The 22,230-nt window shown below is 41.1% G+C and overlaps 1 protein-coding gene across 1 annotated transcript in view; it reads right to left on the bottom strand.

Moving 5' to 3' along the window:
* The window catches only part of CALD1 (caldesmon 1), a 193,193-nt gene that overhangs the window by 29,551 nt on the left and 141,412 nt on the right, over positions 1 to 22,230 (bottom strand). The window contains 2 exon segments of the mRNA XM_083802758.1: positions 2 to 279; positions 1,967 to 2,113. Of these exon segments, the coding sequence (XP_083658884.1) occupies positions 2 to 279; positions 1,967 to 2,113 (425 nt within the window).

The raw sequence follows: 22,230 nt of genomic DNA, 5'->3' as shown, positions 1-22,230 counted from the left end.
GTAACCGTTTCCGTTTCCTCAGTCTCATAGTGTCCTCGGCGTGTTTCAACCTTTTCCTCTTTCCCTGTGGTCTCATTTTCTTCCACATTGTTTACTTCTCTCCTGCTGGGCACTGACAAGCTCCCATCTGTGATCGTTGGGTCAAATTCCTTTTGACGTTCCAGGGCTTCCTGTAGACGTTTTTGGCGTCTCTCCTCACGTCTTGCCAGTCTCTCCAACAATGCAGCTTCATCATCTGTTCCCCTTGTGGTTGTACGTTTGGTTTCATCTTCTGCCACACTACATAAAAGTGACAACTTTTCATTAAAAAAGCTTTCTAACAATGTATGCTTAGTTGTTTCTTAAAAATAAAAAATAAAAAAATAAAAAAGCTTGCTGTAACATCATTCCATGGTTTGAAAACACAACAGGTTGCATAATTCATAATTTAGCCAAATGGTTCCGGGGATTAATTTGGCATTTCTACATGTATAGGAATGTGGCGTTTCACAATGTCAGAGCCTGGAAAGGTTCCCTTTCAGGCGAGCTCCAAGAGCCGCTGAAGTCCCCAGGAGTTTCACTGACCTCAGTAAGCACTGGACCGGGCCCTGATGCTTGGAACAGCTGAAATACAAACAGCTCCGAAAAATTCATCCTCCCACTCCGCACCCTGCAGCAGAATACTTGAAAGACCTCAGCTAGCTTTAAGGCCCTCTTCAGCTTGGCTGAGGGAATATTTGAGAAATCTTTGTCTTATACCCAGACAAAATTTTTGAAGATGCTACATAAGCAAGATACCTTCTGACTTCAGTAACCTTCTCTAGCAACAAGAAAGAGGCTACCCCTGTTTGGCAACAAAATCCGCAAACATAAAACATAAGGGGATAACCTGGCAACTTAGGGCGCAGAGTGGTTGTGATTGCCTATACAGAGACATGAATCTGATAGAAAACGGAGTGAGCATAGCTCCTAATTTAAGACATGCTGTTCAACAGCTATAGGTATCAGGACTGGATCTCACCCTCAGTCTCTGGAGATTTTTTTGACTCCTTCAAAATTCAGATGTTTAATTTTCCTACATGCAGTTTTGCTCCCTCTTTCTCACTGTATTTTTGTTTGTTTGTTTGTTTTATACTAGAAAGAGCTAACCTGCAGTCAGAAATGTTGCCATTTACTTATCTATATCAATTCTCCTTGTATTTAATAGAATGCTACTTGAGCTCAGTATCTGTTAGTTTGCTATCACAAATGATATTTCTGGTCTCTTCTCTCAATGGTGTTATGGCTACAGGAAATATGGATATATTATTTGTGGTTATGTGAAACTGAACAGAAAATGGAATATTTGAAAACATGAAATACAGATATATAAAAATGGACATGAATATGTGAAAATGGACAGACTGGAAGGACAGCACTGCCCTCTCAGCTTGTAAGAAGTGATGCCTCACCCCACCAGCTTTTCTGTTGTTTACAGCTGCATGACCCTGACAGTGACAATGAGGGCTGGTGTTTAGTGCTTACACACAGAATCTCACAAGCATATTTCTGCCACAGCTTAAGGCCTGGGTGCCTACCATATGCCTTTTTTTGCCAGTGAGAGCATGGCCCCTATAAGCAGGACCATACACTTTCTTGTCTGTCCATCTAGTGTTAAGACAAAAGATGTACTATGAGGAGGTTTGTGGGGCAGCCTGATGCACTGGAGGGGTTTCCCTCACTAACTGTGATTGTGTTACCCCATAGACAGCCTGAGGACACTCTAGGAATGGGTGATGAGTATGGCCTCAAACCTAGCCTCAGTGATGCTCCCTCCCCACTGTGTTGACACAGCCAGTGGCACTCCTCACAGCGTTAGGTCCTCCTCAGAGCAAAGATGGCCAAACCTGGTGCTTAAAATTGAAGTAGCATGGCTGACCTTTTCAAAATACATCCCTCCTCCAAACAAAAAGTACAGCTGACCCATCAGTAAACATCAAACATTTACCTGTTCTGAGCATTAACTTCTGATTTCTCTGTTACATCCCCCGATAGATCTTCTTCTTCCTTTTGCCGCAGCCTCTCCTGTCGAGCCCGTCGGCGACGTTCTCGGGCGGCTTCTTCATCATCATCATCATTTCTCTGGTAGGACAGCCTGCCACAGAGCATTAAGGAGAGGGAAATAAAGAGGCTGTCGCATGGAGGGCAGTATAACTGAAAATGAGAAAAAGCAGCTGACCACAGCACAGTAAGCATGACTGCAGTGGCTGCTCCATGTGGTGTTTAGAAAATAAGCTGTCGAGATGAGATGCATCATTTCAAAATTTGGTCCTGTTTTCTTTTCCAAAAATGAAAATTACAAATTGGTAGTAGCGAAGGCAGCAGCCATACCACATTGTCAGTTTGCTCCTAGAAAATACCAAGACCATGAAACCCCAGCTCAGAAGTTAAGCAGACATCCTGCTGGACTGCATCAGGATCCTGCCAGAAACAGCACTTGACCAGACTATTGCTCAAGCCCACATAACTGAAATTGGACTTAGCTAAGCAGCTTTTCATTAGCCCCCTCTAAATATAACTCGCTTTAAATGTTGACAGCATTCTAGATCCGAAAGACTGGAAAGCGGAGAAACGCAAGTATGACGACGGCTTTCAGTGTTTGGTTCTGAGTGCCAAACATCTGACACCTACAAAACTTTTGTGAGCCCAGAGCCCTGCCAGGCCAAATCATACAAGATCTCCACTGTGATGAAAGTCTACAGCTGAGAACCCATTGTGTTCATCTAACCCAACAGATGATTACAATTAGTTTCTTCCTACTTGAAAAAGAAAGCAAGACATTACAATCCTAATAATCCTGAGGCCCATTCAAATCTTTGCTGAGGTGCATTTTTACTGTGTGAGATAAAGCAAAAGGCCTGCATTCCTGTTATCTTTTTGTATAAGAAAAGCGAAATAGGAAGCTAATGTGCCAGACGCAATCAGAGCATTCATTCACTTTGTTACCAGTAGTGGTCTGAGATAAGTGATGGTTATGAGATTGCCCTTTCTTTTGTAGTCATCCGTTTAAGCTAGCTGTACAGCAATGCACATACAGAAAAAATAGCTCTGCACAGAGTCAAGACAAGCACAGCTAAAGCCTGTGATTCAAATAATACTTTAGCATTAAAAGTAAATGAAAACATTTTGATCTAGTCATGAATTGGACCCTTTAGGTCCAAGCCTCTCCAATTGCCTTGTTCTGGTACCGCTTTTCCTTTGCTGAGAGAAGTATAAATTCAGCAGAGATTCAATTAACCTATTTTTGCTTTAAACGTTAAAAATGGAAGTTAAAACCCCACCATGGCCAAGCCACTTGCCAGACCTTGAACAGCATCTTCATCCTGTGCAACTTTTCTTGGCCTTAACACACTGAAGGATTTCATTTGTTATTTTCATGCTGCACTTCAAGAGCTTGTAAATTCTCTCTTTGTACAAAAGAGCTCCTCTTAAAGAAGGTGAAAACCATGAGCAGCATGGCTATGAAGGATCACAGTAGTGGGAATGGGAAGAAAGGGAGGAGAAGAATTAAAAAAGATGAAGCTGGGAAGGCAAGGAAAAATGTTTTCTGTCATTTGTAAGCAATTTAAAGGGGGGTCGACATTTCATTAAGGTCTAGAACAGAAAGCACATACAATATAATAATAAACCAATGAGGTCTTTAATTTTCAGAGGAAAAAGACTCAAATAAAACTGCATTGGCAAAGTGACCACAGAAGGACCATTCGTTAGCAACAAGTTCTGGCTGCAAGAAGCCTATCATCTTTTTAGGTCTGAACTGCAAATATAAGGGCATAGGACCTTTGCTCCTAGCCTGTGGCAGCTGGATAATGGCCACGGCTGAGTCAATTCCCAGTCTCTATAGCTCAGGCACTGTCTTTGCAGTAAGACCACAACAGGACGAAGTAGTTTATCCTACTCTCTGCTCCCACACAGAACCCTCCTAGACAGCGAGGAGAACAACCGCTTTTAAAGACCTCTTTAAAATGCCTTTTTGAAACCACCAGTTCCTCAGAAAACTAAAAAAGGAAAGAAAAGACACTCTAAGCAAAAAACTCCCACCAAATGGTACCCATCAAATAAGTCAAATGAAAGCAGATATGTATTTCCTGTCTTTGCACACATCACATAGATCATCTGTTAAGAAAGCTGGCAATCCCTCTCAATATCCTTTTAAGTACATACACTGCCTCATGGCATATCGCAGTATTTCCCTACAGCAAGCAAGTACGCCAGATATAAACTCCACCCATGAGGATGACCTTAAGCATTCAATTCTGTTCACCAGCATCAATGCATGAAGCATCTTCAGTAACCTGGAAACAGTGATATCAACAACTAGTAGCAATGTTTTATAGATCTGTATCATATTTTCACTAAAATTATGTTAAAACCACTTCCCAGACTATACATCTGTGGGCTGTTTTGCTTGCCTCAGAAATGCAAGCTTTGCTAGAGTGGACCTGAGGAGCCGCCACAGACTGACAGTAAAACAAGCTGAAAGTGCAGGCTGAGGATGTGTATGTCAATTAACAGGCTAACAAGCATGCTGGGAGCAAACTGATAACAGGAGCATTTATGAAGAGATTCAGCATAGTCACCTTAACTGCCACGGACTTTGCATGAGAAAGTCAGTCACAGGAAAGATGGTGCAAGCTAGACAACTGCCATTTCTGCCCATGAAAAACACACTCTTCTGATGATGGTGTTCTTCTCACTGTTCTCTCAGTCCTCACACACTGAGGTCATTCATCCAAACTCAGCTGGCACGTCACCCTCTTTTCCTTTATTATCTAAGTAGCCTTCTCCTACTCCGCTGCTTAGGGTGTTAAGCTAATTTCACATAGAAAGTAAAACAAGACACAGGCAGTCATATAAATTCTTGTACCCTTCACCATACATTCTAGATCAAAATAAGACTGCGGCTCCCTCTCCTACTGTTATAGCTCTTGATAACTTCACATCACAAGCAAAATCAATCTTGGAGCTCTTCCTCCACCTGTCTGCATCTTTTGACATTCTTTAGACCACGAATAAGCAAGTAAGAAAGTATGAAGCCAAGACTACAGCACTGTGCATCAGACAGATGTAAATCCACTGATCCATGCTGGCTTGCAGTGTTTCTCCACCCTTGTAGAACAGCTTTGTTGCCTAGCATGCACGCACACCCCACAACTAAATTAAACTAACCTTGCTTCCATTTGTCACCTTCTTCATAACTGTTCAAAGCCTTTGCAGACTAGCTTCTCTCTACAGTGAGCTGTTCCAGCTATCTCAGGCAATGAGAGCACAGCATGATCTCAAAGAGGTATGCCAAGCCTTCTGATACGGGACACCTCTTATTAAATATTCAGATGAAGATGACTACACCTTGTTACCAAAGATAACTTGATTTAAATGACAATTAAATGGAAAAGAAAAAATAGCAGTGTTGGCTGCATCTCCTGTTACCCCTCTATGTTTCTGACATGAGAAGAGGCAGTGTAACCTGCAGGCGTTATTGATAAGCCATTCTGGTAAAGCAGTAGTGCCAAATCTGTTGTACTTCACATGCAGCACAACTCAAGTACAGGAGACTGCACAACACATCTATGTGCAACAACATTATCTGAGGCACTTTGGTTTTAGAATTTCTTGCCAGTAGTACTACATTATTGTTATTGTCTGAATTATGACAGCATTGAAATTTCCTGATCAAGCCCGAGTTTGCTATAGTAGGCATTTTATAAAGATAGGGGAAGATCTGGTCCCTATTCTAAACAACGTGTATACTGACAGAAGAAAAACTTAACGCATAGTAACACTACCTGCCCTCGATGAGTCATAAGTGAAACCTGATGAATCTTTTTCATTTTTCATAATGGTGTAGTATAAATAAATAATAATAATTTAATAATAATAATAATAATAATAATAATAAAGAATAAAAACATAAAAACACTAATTTAAGCTGGATCAAACTACTCCATTCGAGATGAGGCAGGGAGAAAGAAGAGCTCTGGATCTGAGCTCTGACTCTACCTTAGGTGTGTCAGAAATATGGGGGGAGAAATTCCAAATAGAACAAAAGCCTCTGGGTGTAGATTTTTAACTCAAATAGTTCAGGTCTGTCTTTTCTTTCCCCCATGATTCACTCAGATGCTGATCTGTCCTCCCTCTCCTAAGTGCAAAAAACACCTTGCATTCATGGAACTGGCTGCCAACACATCCCTCAGTTAGAGGCAACCGTACCTATTTAGCAAGCTCTTTCCCGCATACCTTTGTTACTTGGAAGCCTTTATGGGTTTCACTGTACATATACTACAGATTGATTTTCTCTGCCCAAAAAATAAGATAATTCATCCCAAATGAAACTACTGCACTTCCACTTGCAACCTGACTTTATAACTTCACCCTTCATTACCTAACACCACAGAAGTTGAAGTGACATCTTCGTACTTGCATATCTCCTAATTGATGGCAGAGGGAGTACATCAGTAAAATGTCCTTGATGACAAATTTCACTGCCAGACTCAGTCTATACAAGCTGCATTTTTTTGCCTTCTGCACTGTTAGAAAGCCTATCTGTTTACTCATTCTATTCCTAAAAGGATGGGTGCGGTGAGAGGGAAAGGATGGGCTCCGTTATAAAACCCACTGGAGAGTGCTCATTGAGTCACTATCAATATTTGGTCAAGTTTTATTTATGATTGCATGTTTTCATTTTTTTATTGTTCACTTAATTTGTGTTATGATAGGCACACCTCAAAATGTGAAAATAAAAAAGCAATCAATCTTCACCTCCAAAATACAACAAATGCACATGCTTTCAGAGCATTACATCTCTGTCAAGCTTTGCATGTCAAATGCCAGCTGTATTTCATTCAAGTCACATCTAAAAATGTGGTGCATGGGGGGGGGGGGGTAGGGCAGAATTGTCGAGAAAACTATTTCTTCTAATCATTCCTCTATAATTCAAGGACAGCTGTCAGTATTCTGCTCAGACCTGCTCAAGAAGATTCATTTTTATGATGGAACAAGCAGAATTTCAGTCCAAAATGCTCATGTTTCAAAAAGATGTAGTGAGTGAAAACAGGGGATTATGATGGAGACATGCAGACATGCCACCACAGTTCTCACTCCAATGCTGTGCATGAATGCTGTTATTAACACCCATATTTTTCACATATTTCTTGATTTGACATGCACTATTTTTTTCACATTGAATGTAGAAGAGACAAATGGATAAAATTAACCAATGGCTGGAAATTAAACCCAGACAAATTAAAACTGGAAATGAAGCATATGTTTTTAACAGTGAGGTTGATTAAATATACAAGAAATGATGGAATATCCATCTTAAAATGAATGCCTTTTTGGACATTACACTACAGTAAAATACCAATTCTTGGGCTCACTACAGACACAACTTGGTAAATTTCCATTATCTGTTACGTATGGAAAGTCAGACTAGATGATACTGTGGCTCCTGCTGGACTTAAAGAGTCTTCCATTTACAGAAAGTATGTGACTTCTCATTCAGTTCACAATTCATCTCTGTCTCACAAATATTTTTTACTCTTTTCACCCACACATTCTCCAGAACTACACAGCCAATACTACTGACTTGGCAAATTATCCAGAAAACATATCCACATGGCTCTTTGTGAAAAACAGATTGACACACCTTTCAATGTAGTCCCTTCTCATTTACACCATTTTTATACTAAGGCCTTCTAGTATCCCTTATTTTTCATAACTCCAAAGGATTATCATTATTATTACTATTTTCTGCTGGGTAACCACCTGTTCTGTGGGTTAGGAGAAGGATGTTCTTTCTGCTGAATCTGGCATCCTTAATTTCCTATCGTACCTTTAGAAGCCTCCCTTCTCTTACTTTAAACCTTGATCTAAAATACGTAAAACATAGAACAATGTGTATTTCAACAAATACAATTTTTCTTAATCTGTGCAAAATCTTCAGATCATTTATGTAGGTTAACAATCTGACTGTGAGATTGTTATTTTGTTTTCATGAAAAAAAGAGCTAAATATGGGAAAGAAATGGTCTTCTGAGAGGTCCAGTTTCCATATACTCTTCTTTGTAGTTTCTTTCATCCTGATGTTTTTGACATTTAGTTTTGTTCACAGGTAAGGAAAGAGTAGGTGCACTGCTCCCTTTAACAGTCTGATTCTTAAAAATCTAACTAGAAAGCAACCCCCATAGAAGAAAAAAGCATAAACAGTGATACACAAGCCAATAACAACCAGTGAAAGTGACTCCATATTGATGAGAAAAATACTTGTTTTTTACCAAGTAATTCATGCCAAAAGTAGACAGGGAACTTATTTCATTACTGAAGATGGCATTGAAGCCTTTAGCACAGATCCTGGCTTCACAAACTACTGGGTTCTGCCGAAAATGTACATTCCAGTTCAGTAGCAGCCCAGGATTTTCTTTGCCCTGCCGCCTCATTTCTTGCAGCCTTCTGTTTGTGATAAGACTGCTGCTTTGGTTTTAGATTCAAGCCCTAAAACCTGGGCCTTGTAGCTTTGAGCCAGTCTGTAATATCACTGCATGGTTCTGCACAAAGGCAGAATAACTCATGCACGCGCCTATTTTTTTTTTCCTCATGGCTGAAAACCGATGATCTGTTTCATAATATGAAATGCAAGCAGATTCTCCGACCGCATCCAAATAACTCTGGTAAATTGCCTGTGAGTACCTCAGCATAAATTGCATGCAGGGCTGCTAACATGAAGGGTAAAAACCTTCAGCTACTGAGACAATGTCAAATTTGCCTCCAACATATATTATATTTAGATAAAAGCGCTTGCTGGAAAAGTCCCAGGGAAAAGCATGTAATTCTCTCAATATGTGAAGTCTGTAATACTTTACAGTTATACTTCATCCATGATAGACTTGACATTGACCAGTCAGTAAGCAGTCCAGTGTATTTAATCTGTTTTAATTCAGAATTTTCACATGAAAAGAAATATAAATAAATAAATAAATAAGCAGATGAGTAGAAAATAGTAATTGGCCAAGCTCCTTCTAGCTGATAACTATTGCTTTTTTACTGCTTTTCTTGAAGTTTAGTGGAACTCACCCAGAAACCTGTCTCCTGGTAGATGACAAACACACAAAGAAGTGTACAAAACAAGTTTACTTTTTCAGATTTAAAAAAAAAAAAAAAAGGAGAAAAACACAGTTGCTGTTCATACCACTGTGGATGGTGTGGTATTTGTTGACTCTATAGCAAATTGCTTTCTGCTTGCTGCCACCACCTCCAGTTTCTAGTGCTTTATTGCATATAAAACTCAAAATTATTTATGCCACTTCCTTACCCAGTAATGTCAGGCATCTGACTGTTGAGGATAATGGGCATTTTGCCTAGCTGAGGCATAAGTAAGTACTTACAGGACTCACCCCAGAATATACAATCCACAATTGCTACAAAGCCAAAACATAAATTTTCTTTCTTGTGGTTTTGGGCCCCTGTACTCAATAAGGCTTTCAAGGCACTTTTATACCTCAAATTGCTAGCTTACTGAATGTATACACAGTTCAGATCCAACTCCTCCTCTTTTGTATTTCATTGCGTAAAAAACCCTAACTGATATGATTGAGAGGTTTACTCAAGACAGAAGGAATTAAAAGTGAAGAAAGACATCAAGATTTGTAACTTTAAAAAGATCCCCTACATATTGAGAATTATGGTCTTTCTAGAAAATATGTAAGGGGTTTGAGGAGTGAAACCAACATTTTCTTATGTCACCTTTAGACAAACTGATGCGTCCAATGTGTCATGCTCAAAATACAAAGTTCTGTGTTTTCTCCAAGAATCATTTGAATCCATTCAAAATTCGTGGTATCATCTGTAATGTCTATCAGAGATCTCCAAAAGAAGGCAAGGAAAAGAAATACAGCACAGGGAGGAATTCTGCACCCAAAGGATATACTTCGATGGGGTAAGCTAGAGGATAAAGAGGGGTTAAAATGCAATAGAATCAGCTTATTTGTTAGACTGATGTAAGTATCTTCTAGTTGAATTTAGCCGTTGGGTTTCTTAGACTTGGGATTTGGGTGCAATAGCAACTGCAGCATTTCTTGTGTCAGGCTTTTTACAGTATTCTAGTGTTTCTTCCTAACAGTTGAATTCTGAGGGTAGCAATGGCATGAAGCACATCTTCCAGAAAGCCCTGTAAGCACCACCTTGGCTAGGTGAGTTAAAATCCAGTTTACAGAAGATGGTGCTCAGAATACTTGCTGCCTCCACCCTAGTAGCTCCAGTAGCAACAGTAACAAGGGGATATTTTCACTAAGTTTCAATATAGAGACAAAGGCAAGGAGGAAGGCTGGAAGGAGAATTTGCTTTCATTGTTCTCTGCACAGTGCATAGCCTATTGCTTATCCCTGTAACTGCAGCAGATAATGTTTTGTAAAGCAAATAAAGTTTAAACTAAAACCAGAAACAAACAAACAAACAAATAAACAACAACAACAACAAAAAACTTCTGGTGTTATTTTTGAATTCCAAACCAGTATGCTGCATCCTCCCAAATTAGCAAACAGGAAAGAAGCTATGATTTCAGGAAAGCAGAAACTGAATGATTGTAAGTTATATGCATATCGCTGACCTGGAAACCCAGTCCCTTGCCTTTCAGTTTCATCTGTTCCTCTATTTTTCACCCTGGTTTCCTACTCTTTGAAGGCTTGTTTAATGCAGCACACTAGGAAATTGAGAGCCTCTTAAATCAACACTTGCATTTCATTCCCTTCACAAAGACTAATAGGGTAGCTGCATTTTAAGAGCACTGCATTTTAAAGGGAAGTACAGGACCACAGAAATAGGTCTCGTACATAGGAAGCTTCTTTAATTTCAACCTGTACTAGCTCCAGGTTGAACATCATACAAGGACAAACACTGAAAAAGTCAACATAGAGAACCACGGGATTCATAAACATCCCATCCAATCTCAGTCACACACTAACCCTCCATCATGATGCACAACCTACTCACAATCAACTGCCAGCATTCACCCTTCATCCTGCCAAAACAAGACATGAAAGTTGAGAAGAAACACATTTTTGATCTTCTGAGATGACCAGGCACCAGGACTGACTGGGTGAGAAGCTCTGCCATGAACATCCAGCACGGGGACATTCACTCGTCTCTCTAGTCTCTGCTGCGCCAGGGCCTGGAAAGCCAAATTCCACCATGACTGGCAAAATGGACAGTGTAGGATAGTAGGTCACAACTACCTGGTCTTCATATCACCTGGTTACTCCTTTGTCCTTGCCTGAAATGTTGTGTAATCTGAAATGACTACAAATGGTCAGACACAGCTATTTTTATTGCTCGATTCGTCAAAAGTAAGGGTGTTAGCATTAACCCAGGCTCTGTGAAGCATCAAAACTCCTCTATATTTCCCAGGGGATTCAAGATTGTAACTAAATTACTATTGCTCAGAACCAGACAGGTCCCTGAAGATGTCTGCTGTAACTTTCAGAAGTGCAGCAAACTCAGTCCTCCACAAACAATGTACAAGGCATATATTTGCACATAGGGAGCCTGGAAAAATAATTTTACCAGATAATCGTTTAGATAATCACAGAATAATCTTTTTGTTCATCCACTCTTCCTGGCACAAAATATGCAAGAGTAGGACACAGCCTTAACATACCGCAGCAGACTAAATATTGAAATAAATGCTGCAAACAGGAAGGTAGTCGAAATGCAAGAAAAGAATACGCACCAAAACAGAACGGGCTGCAAAGCCTTGTGCTAACTGAAATAAACCACTTCAGGGGGGATACAGCATTACAAATACATTCATTGCTACACCATATGGTGAACAGGAAAAAAAAAATAATGAAACTCAGATGTCTCAAAGTTTTCTAGTACCAATTCCCCATACACACAACCCATGGATGCTGTGCAGGTGCGGATTTGGTTTCAAGGGAAATTCATGACTGTTCACTTTTAACATGGACAAGCATCTGTCTCTTTCTCAGGTGTTTAAGAATCCTACTGTCAACAGTCAAGGTGATTAGGAGGCATTTTCAGTGAGACAGCGGAGGAATTATGAGTGCAGATCCTGTCATTTGCTAACAGGATTAGGGGCAGATACATTCCATGCATCTCTCTGAAAGTTAATCCTGATGTGTCTTTCACCTTCATGAAAGGTAAAAAACCCTTCCATAAAACAGGCCTGTACACATATGCAAGGTCACGTACGGCACTTTGAACAGCACACTAACGTCACAATGATTTGCAGACATCATATAATAGCACTGCGCAATTTAAACAGCTGGAAATTTGACATGCAGCCATTGCAACTATACTCTCATAAACACTACAAAATATTCTGGCTATATCTTTTCAAATAGCTTTCCCTTAGATCTGCCTGTTTCCCCTTACATTGCTCCATTGCGATCCTTTTCCCAGGAGAATTTACTCATAAGAAACTAGCAAAAACTCAGCGGAAAATATTGGAGAAAGCCTGCAGAAAGCTGACTCTGAATTCATGAGCACTGATCAATCACCCTAGAAATATGAATCAAGTCACCATGGAGCTTCAAAAAGGGTAAAAAAATTAAATAAAATTCATGGAACTCTAGAGTCCAACAAAAACATCTTTCACTTCAAATATTCACTAAAAAATTAGCTACAGCATGAGTTATTCACAGGAAACACCCAGATAAAAACTAGGAAACTAAAGAAAATAACAATTTTCTTGCCCTGAAAGTGCCCATGGTCTGTAGACTTCCAATGGGACACATACAGCTCTTCAAGTCACAAGAATGCACCTAACTCACAGAAACTACACCACAGACATACTGTGGCAGTATAAGGGGCTTTTTCCACGATATATAGCATGTTTCCAAATCACAGTAACTATTATGATATGCTTTTTTATTATTATTATTCTGGAACAGCAGTTCCACATGCGGAGCTGGTCTGTAATACCTATTGCAAAATGCTTTATGCTGAAACAGCCCCAAGCAGAGGAGCTCTGCATGAGCAGGGGGAGATGAGTGGCACTGCCAGCTACACATTCAGAGCAAGTTATCGATCAGGTACTGTTAGGTCTCTGGCAGCTCTTCCACTGCCAACCAGCCATCCTCTGCAGCCCCTTCACTGCTTCATGTTCGTCACACAAACCCTGGCTTTCAGTCCTTGTCCCAGCCTGTCCGACAGACAACAACCTTCATGCTCCTCCGCCACTGGCACCTGGGTGCAGGAGAAGGTGAGCAGCACCAACCTGGCCTGGGCCTATGGGCACTGGGTTGCTCCCAGATAGCAAGGATTATGCCCTCACCAGAGAGCACGGCATGATTTTGTATTATGATTTTCCTTGCCACACCACCACACAATCAAAGCACTGGCCCAAAAACCATTGCTCAGATGTCATGCAACATGCACTTTCTTTTACATGCATTTCATTATATTACTAAAAGAAATGGCAGGGAAGTCCAGGACAGCAAAGGTGAAGGAGCAAAGTGGAGACAAGACGAGACAAGTCTCCTAAGAGGAGAAGGAAATTAAGAGAAGGTGGGCAGCCAGGGTAGAGGATGGCAAAGGGCTGCCATGGAAAGAGAGAGAGAGATGGAACAGACTGTGAGTGGAGGTGAAAGAGAGCCCAATTCCGAAGGTGATGGGACAAGAGAAGCTAAGATTTCATCACCAAGAAGCATGGGCTTCCTAAAGACTGAACTGACATTTTTGAGGAAAGAATAATTTAAAAAAATCATCATTAAACACAAACAAAAATGTTTAAGCCAAGGCTTCTGGGATAAACCATTACATTCTGGGAGTGAACACAGACTGATGGCTATTTTCCCCTCACTGTCATTATTAACACTTGGCACTCACTAAGTTCTTTCCACCAAAAGATCTCAGTGTGCTTTACAAATGTTAATTAAACCTCGCAACCCCTTCTGGCTTCCGCATGCCAGGTATTATTATTACTATAATGGTAGTTTATGGAATGGAAAAACAGGGACATAAAGGAATGTACTTGTTTCAGCCTAAACCACGCAGCAGATAAGATTCTCGCTTTGGCTGCGCTACTTCAGGCATGGTCCAAATCCTGTAGAAGTTACCAGGAGCTTTTCCAGCAGCTTCCAAAGGCACTTGATGCAGGTATGCCGACTCCTTCCTCCCAGGCCCACCTCTGACAGCTGTGCCATGCCGACTTCCATCACTGCACCCAAAAGCGTGTGAAAGCCACCGGCAGAACTGATTACCCTGGGACGTTTTTCGCTGGCATACAGAACAAAGAGGCGTCCTCCCCTGAGCTCTCTCTGAGCAAGTGATGGCCTGCCCCTCCTCTGTGTAATGCCTTCAGTTACCAGGTACTTCCAAATCAGTAGTTTACATTTTTTAAGGAGTTGTGCCTGTTGGGAAACAGGAAAGGAAGGGTGGAAAGCTACTTTACCCAGGGGAAACTTGCGGCCATGTCACTGCAAAACAGCCTCAGGCTGCACACACGGGTCAGCATGCCCCAACACAGCCTGGCACTTCTTTGAAACACTAGGTTGTGAACCGACTTTCACTTCAGTGCCTGAAAATATGGAAAATGGGGTGCAGCTCCTCACCCTACCGTTGGGTTCACTGCCAAACCCTTCTGCTTCCCATGCTTCAACAGGTGCAAGAAGAGCCAGCTTGGTGAGATAGGACTCCCAAAAGGTGGATGAGTGAGAAAACACCTGCTCTACAGCCTGGAGATTTTAGGCATGCAGAAACTCTCAAAGACATTGCATGGGAAGGCTTCTGTGCATAGTGGCTCTCGCTACATTTTCTTCAGTGCCATGGGATAGATGGGACTGACTGGAACATAAGCCAGACCCACCAACAGTGGCCCATACAGGACTACCTCTTGATTCAAAGACAAAACATTTCCTATCATCTCACCTGCACTGCAAGATAGAGGAGTGTTTTAGGAAGCCACTGGGACTCATATCAGAAAGGCATTCGCACAACATATGGATCATTAGGAATAACAATACCAGAAAACTGGCTTTAGACTTGATCCAGACATGCCATGGTTTGTCCAAGTATCCTCTTCCCAGCAATCCACAGTAACTATTCACATATGCACACCAAGGCAACTGTAAGTGAGATGCAATTCAACTCATCCTTCTATGAAATTTCTCATTGAATTTCAGTAAAGCATCCAGAAAGGCACAGGGAGGAAAAAAAAAAAAAAAAAAAAAAGCACTGGATAGTAAGTATATGCTTAATACACTTTTGTGAAAATATGGCATTTGACAAATGAGGATGTAGCAATGCAAATCAGAGAATATTTGGCAACAGAATTAGGAAAAGCATGAGAGAAATTGAATTCCTGCTCTCAAAGAGTGTTGGCCAACCTCTTACCACAACTCAGTTGACAAAGACTACTGAATAAATAAGGATACAGTAATCATCTGGCTGAAAAGGATCCATTTTAGCTGCTATGAGGTAACAAAAGTATCTGGAGTTCAGCGATCCTCCAAATGGGAAAAATAAGTTAAGCTTACTTTTAACTGAAGCTAAAATGTCAGTAGCTAAGATGCTTAATGTTGGATTTAGAAGGCTTCGTTTGCCTTCTCTCCACTACAACCTTGTGCATGAGATGCTTAAACTCCCTTGTGCTTCAGTTCCCATCTGACTACAGGAGTGTTCAGTGAAAATATCATCCATTTGGGGGACTCAGAGGCTGTCGTGATGTGCGTTACCTACAACAAGAAGGTATTATAGGACTAAGCAGTCTAACAGAGGCATAAAACTTGATTCAGACACTACGACTGTCTGCCAGTGAGGTGATCTTGGATGTACTTATGGGTGCTTCTGCCAGCTCAATATGAGAGTGATTGCCAGTGTCAGTGCACAGCTATAAGTGTACACCAACAGTTTTTCTGGACCCTTGCCCAAAGTTTTCTCAGAATACTACCACAAAATTACCACAGATTTAGGAAGCTCCAGGGCAGGCCCCACTACGTACTTTCCTACTTTGCAGAGAAAACTCCCAAATGGTTTTCTCCTCCATTTCAGCTCCCTAGAAGCTTTTCCAGTTCCTTCTCCGATTTCTTCTCACATTCCAAGCAGACTGTGTCACTTCTCACCTAATGGCATTTTAATGGATGTCTCCATCTTCTTCCTCCACACCTGTGAGCCCTGCCTTAAATTCTCCCAAGCCTGACCCTCCCTACTGCCTACCCTTGCAACACTATCAGCCTAAAGGCTGATATGCCAAAAATGGAAAAATGCCAGGTGCTGCGCCTGGGACGGAGGAATGCTGGACACAGGTACAGGTGGGGAGATGAGTGGCTGGGAGCAGCTCAGCAGAAGGGGACCTGGGGGTGCTGGTCAGCAACAGGCTGAACAGGAGCCAGCAGTGTACCCTGGCAGCCAAGAGGGCAAACTGCATTAAGACAGCACAGCCAGCTGGTCAGAAGAGGTGGCTCTCCAGCTATATTTAGTATTGGTGTGGCTTCGTCTTCAATACTGTGTACAGTTCTGGGCTCCACAATACAACAGGATGCTATGGTACCTGAATGCATCTGGAGGAGGGCACCAAAGGTGGTGAAAGAGCTGGAAGGCACGTCCTGCGAGGACACCGAGTTGTCCCATGTCTGGAGAAGAGAGGCCAGGAGGCGACCTTGCTGCTCCCTGCAGCTCCCCAAGGAGGGGAAGATGCAGAGGGAGGCGCCGGTCTCTGCTCCCTGGGACTGAGCACAGGGCACGCAGGAAGAGCTGCCAGGGGAGGGTCAGGCAGGGCATTGGGAAAGTGGCTGCACCGGGAGGGGGTCAAACGCTGGGACAGGCTTCCTGCAGGGGTGGTTGATGAGCCAAGCCCTTCAGTGTTCAAGAAGTATTTGGATAATGCCCTCATGAATATGCTTTAATTTTTGGTAAGCCCTGAAGAGGTCAGGCAGGTGGATTTAGAAAATCTTTGAAGGTCCCTTCCAACTGAACTATTCTATTCTATTCTTTTCAGGATACAGGCATGCACTCAATTTGTCATGCCTCTTGGCAAGTGCTGGAAAGGATCAAAAGCTAGGCACTAAACAGCAAAATCTCTGCTTGTTATAATCTGGTAAAGTACATAACATCCTTTTCAGTGTGAGAAAACATGTTGGTAACATTTTCAGGGGCAGAATAGGACAGGGGACAGCTAGTGCTCATAGAATGTAACAGAAACAAGTACTTCACATATTCGGAGCGTTCACCCTTCTCGTTCAGGGGCTACAAGCACAGGACAAAATGGGATGTATCAAAGCCAAACTTTGTCTCCCACCTGATCACTCCTTAGGGTGTTGGGTGAGCTTGAAAGAGAGAAGAATCCAGGAAATTAAGCAAGGAATTGACCCCATGGCTATCTTCAAATGACAAAGGATCAAATGAAACTCTCAGATATGCATGACAGAAATATTTGTCCTCAACTGGATGGGCTGCAGATTACCGTTAACGCACATGCTGTCAGTGGGAAGCTTTCATGGCCATACAGATAGGGACTTGCAGGAGTACCAAAACAAGATAGTGCTGCAAAGGTGTAAAGTGAGCTTTTCAGCATACTGACAAGTCTTGAGGAGGAGTTACATTTGCAGAGAACTTCTAAACTACATTGCTTTATGGTAAATGTAATAGAGAAACTACAAGAAAGTTATTCCTCAGCCTTAATCTTTCCAACTAAAGGAGAAGTTCAGCTACCTTTTGAAGCAGATGTTACCTCTGTTACTTAGGCTTTGGGGTTTTTTCAAATGCTGAAAAAGAAGACTGCTTACATGATGTGTCTAACCGCTCTTGTTCCAGGAGGAGGCAGATGACTAAGGCCAAGATGCACAATGCCATCGTACACACCTAGAAGCCATCCCAGTGATTCCCCTCATCAGGGTGGAAGTACAAAACTAAAAATCTGCTGCTTTACAGAAGAAATACAGGTGTTACAGAAAATATGTGAAGCTATTATTTGAGACTAAGTTACAAATGGGAGTCTAATTTTGAAGAAAGTTATATGCGAGAGCATACAGTAAGTTCAGGATGCATTTCATTCATGTTTTGCAAAACATCAGGTAACACGGTAGCAAGAGTGCTTGAAGGAAAGAACAAAAGAGAAAAGGAAAGGAAGCACACAGCATAGGAGAGGCAACTGTAGCTCCCACAACCTGGCAAGCCAGGCAATACCTGAATGAAAATGAACAGAGACTACAAAGGGTCTGACATGGCCATTTCAATATGCGGCGATGGGGATGGGCTTTGTTTGGGGATGCTTAAACCTACAGAGTTAAACTTTGTGGGGCTCATCCTTCCCACAACCCTACTGCTCAGTTACAAGCTCCTCTAATTAAAAAATAAGAAAAAAAAAAAGTGTAGTAAGGATGGTGCCAAGACGCCAACATGCCAACTTTTGTGATGCTAGAAGGTACTTCTGTAATTACACTGAAGCAACTCCAGCGCCGAACGTATTGCAGATGGAATTTGGCAAGCCAAAAATCTTTTGTTCAGAAACATGTAATATATTTTTATGGTTAAAAATCTGCAGGCAATTTGGCTATGACAAATCAAATAGAAGCCAAGGTCTCACATCCTGCAGTGACAAGTGTGTTGGTCTCAGGGACACACCTCTAGGACAGGCCTCCACGATTCTCAGAGTATCTGGGGAAGCAAAACAAGTGCATATAGAATACTTTTGCATGAGTGACTTTCACTTTTTCTGAAATGCATAGCAGACCAGTTAGGAGATGTTTTCTTAACAAGGTTTTTAACTGTCTGGAACAAGAAGCATCTTTGTTGTTGTTGTTGTGTAATACGGTAACTTTTACATGGACGTCCCACACTAGCACCAGGTCTCCTTAACAGAAGCATAAAGCAGAGTGAAAGTGATCTGAAAAAGACTCAGAGTTCAGAATAAAAACTGCTTATATGGAGTTAATCCCTACAGGCCAGCACGCCACGTTTTGCTGGAGTTGCTTGCTGCTCATGAGAATCCGAATAGTTCTCAGTATTGTTTAGTCAACGTATATGAAAAAGTAGTGGATGGAAATTAAAAACAAAGATTACAACAAAATCAGCCAAGTCCCTGATATTTAATAGAGATTCCAGCTTTGAGGAAGAAGGGTCTGAATACAAATAGGTATCAGACAAAAAAAAAAAAAAAGATAGACATATATATATACGCAAAAATGAAATGGTTGCACAACAACCTTTTGGGAGTAGCTTACTTCTAACAGTGCATCTGTGCATACTGTTTAACGTGATCTTGTTCATCCAATCCCTACTACTAACATGTTTATTTTTCTTTTCTGCTTTATTATCATCTGAGTTTATCTTTCACATCCTTTGCCTACAGTGAACTAACTTCAACAATAACAGGATAGGTACTCTCAAATTATTATGTTGGGGGAAAAAAAAAAAAGAAGAGGAAAAATGCTTCACAAGGGACATAATCAAACTTATAATACTCTGAAGAAAAGAAATGAGTGACAGAAAACTGGCCAATTACTGACTAGGTAAACTGTTTTTCCTCTTACAGTCAAGGAGCCATGCAAGGGGCACTGGGTAGGAAGGGGGCAGCCACTTTACATCACTTGTGGTGTCCTGGTGCAGCACTGACTGAATTTTAGCAGAGCTGACACTTGGTTTGACATTTCATTTACCAAGAAACAAACAGAGACTAAGGAAGAAAAGAATTTAGATACCAACTTCTGTCCTCGCTTGCAACTTTGCTCATCATAACTCAGCTTAAAACCGGAGGAACTCTACTGAGTTCAGATCTGTGCTGGAGCCTGTATTTAAGCCTCGGATGCGTTACTCATTCCTGGAATTCAATGTAAGCCTTCAAAGCAGTTTGAAAGAAAAACAGATGAGCACTTTAAAGTGTCAACTAACTCTTGCAATTTATATTTTCCTTCAATGATGGATGTTTGAGGATAGACAAATTGGATCATAATACCTCGGACTAAAGTGTGATTTTTTTTGTCAACTTCACAAACTGTTTAAATACTTTAGATATACAACCACCCCCCATGGAAATCTGTGTTTCAGTGTGCCTGCTGTTCCCTAAAAGGTGATTACAATATGGCACTGTTAGGCTTGCAAAAACTTCTCATTACCACATCCAGTTTGTGTGTCACAGGGAGATTTCACGGCACTGCTGAACACTTGTGAAAAAGAGAAGGAAGAGGGGAGGGGGGAAGCCCTCCCTGACTGTCTGCTCTGCAAAGGATTTGAACTGCAGAAAAGAGGAACCATGTCAGCAAATGCCAAACCAATGCGATACCTGCCAAACCGCACCTTATCCTTCTCAATCAGCAAAAAAATTATCCGCTGCCTGATTTCTCTTACCTCACCAATAAAGCGCTAGGTTTTTTCCCTTATTAGGACAGTCTCCATGCTGTAAAATTCTGGCTCTAATAAGTGGCTTTAACAATATGTGCTGCACATCAGCACAAAAAGAAAGCAACTAATAAAAATAAAACACAGGAGGAGAATAAAAGGGCTGAGTCCTAAACTAAAAGGGACGACATCAGCTTAGTTTGGGCTCCAAAATTTGATCATAGATTTTATAAAATATAGAATTGAAATTGGAATGGATGAATGCATAAAGGCTAACATTATACAGATATGTAATTATAATCTTGGCCTCACAGCTACTTATACATGTAAGCAGCCTAACTGAGGTCAGAGAGACATTTTTATACACTTCAGTGCTTACAAGGCTCAAAACGACTGTTAGTACATTAAACTATGGTAAAGAAAGTTTTCTCTGTGCGTTTTCTTTAACAAAGTAAAATCAAAAGCAGTGAAAAGTTACAAAGTTAAGTCTGAGCATTTCAGTTATTCAAACAACTGATGGAATTATCTCGCTTGGTTGGATTTTTAAATGTGTGGATTTCAAGTATCCAGTTTACTGCATCTACATTGCACTACTCAAATTGGACAGAAGAGCACAGAGGTCATGAAATAATCACCAGAGAATTTCTTCCCCATCCTTCTGGACCTTCTTGTTTTATTCCAAATGTGGAAAAGGGTGGAGGGGGAGGCCCGGGATTGCAGGTTTGGCAGGGAAGGAAAGGCAGGGGTATGAAGCAGACAGATGAATTTCTGCCGCCCCCCATCCCACACAGCCACACCTATGCCAACAGGGTGGCTGTGAAGGACCTATCTGGATTAAAGATCTGCATTAACAAGGAATTTTCTAGTTTTGCTGAAGTAGGAAAAAAAAAAAAAAAAACATTTGTCAAAGTGAAGTGATATGGAAAATGCTCAGGATTGCTTTATTTTAATTCAGCCTGAAAGAAGGCGGCAAATCTTTCATCTATTTTTTTTCTTTTAACTTATTTTTTCTTTTAAATTTAGGTCAATTCTGTTTGGAAACAAAAGATCAGAATGTTTTGTTTAAAAAAAATGCAAAGAGGAAACTCAATAATTTATTTAGAAAAAGTGTCCAAAACTTAATTAAAAACAAAAAAAACTTGTTTTCATTTAGACAAAGCTAGTCTCAGAATTTGATGAATTCCCAAACAGAACTCTGTCCTGAACTCTCTTAATTTTTCTTGGTTTTACTAAATTTCCTGTTAATGAAAAATAGTTCTTTGAGCTCACCTCAGGCTTTCGGATTCCCAGAGAGCAGCACCAGGTTGAGTCTGATACCTCTCACCAGTGTCCTGGCTTAAACAGGGTAGAGAACTGAGCTTGGGGTTTTTGAGAACTAATCTTAGAAATTTGGCTTTTACAGAATCATGACTTTAAACTCAGGTGGGTGCCCAAAACTCCACACAGATTAATCCAGCTTTGTGCCCTCACCCCTCAGTGCCTTGCTTGTGTTGGAGGAAAAGAGGCACCTCAGAAATCTCAGAGATGTTTCCTAACAGACCTATCCTTTCTCTGCCATAATGTTTCCACCAAGAAGGATAATTTCACTCAGAAATGTTTCAGCTCATCAACAATTTCTTCTGACACACTATGAGGAAAGTTCCTAAATCCAGCATAAAAATCTTGAAGTGGACATTCAGTCTCCAATAGCCCATGTCCCTGATGATGTGTAAACCAGACACAAACCCTATGTAGTGCACTTTGGCAGTGACAACTAATACATCAAGAATGCTCTGTGCACAAGAAACATTATTACCAGAGTGTTTGACATAAATATGGTCCACACAGAGATAAATATATCTGCATCAAAAGCACTCACCTATCATCCCAAGTGTTTTGGGCTTCGTCCCTAAGCATAAGGCATTGATGTGCAACTTGGATATAAGCT

The sequence above is a fragment of the Anser anser genome (assembly GCF_964211835.1).
Source record: "Anser anser genome assembly, chromosome: 1".
Classification (NCBI taxonomy): domain Eukaryota; kingdom Metazoa; phylum Chordata; class Aves; order Anseriformes; family Anatidae; genus Anser; species Anser anser.
This window is presented reverse-complemented; position numbering and strand designations above follow the sequence as displayed.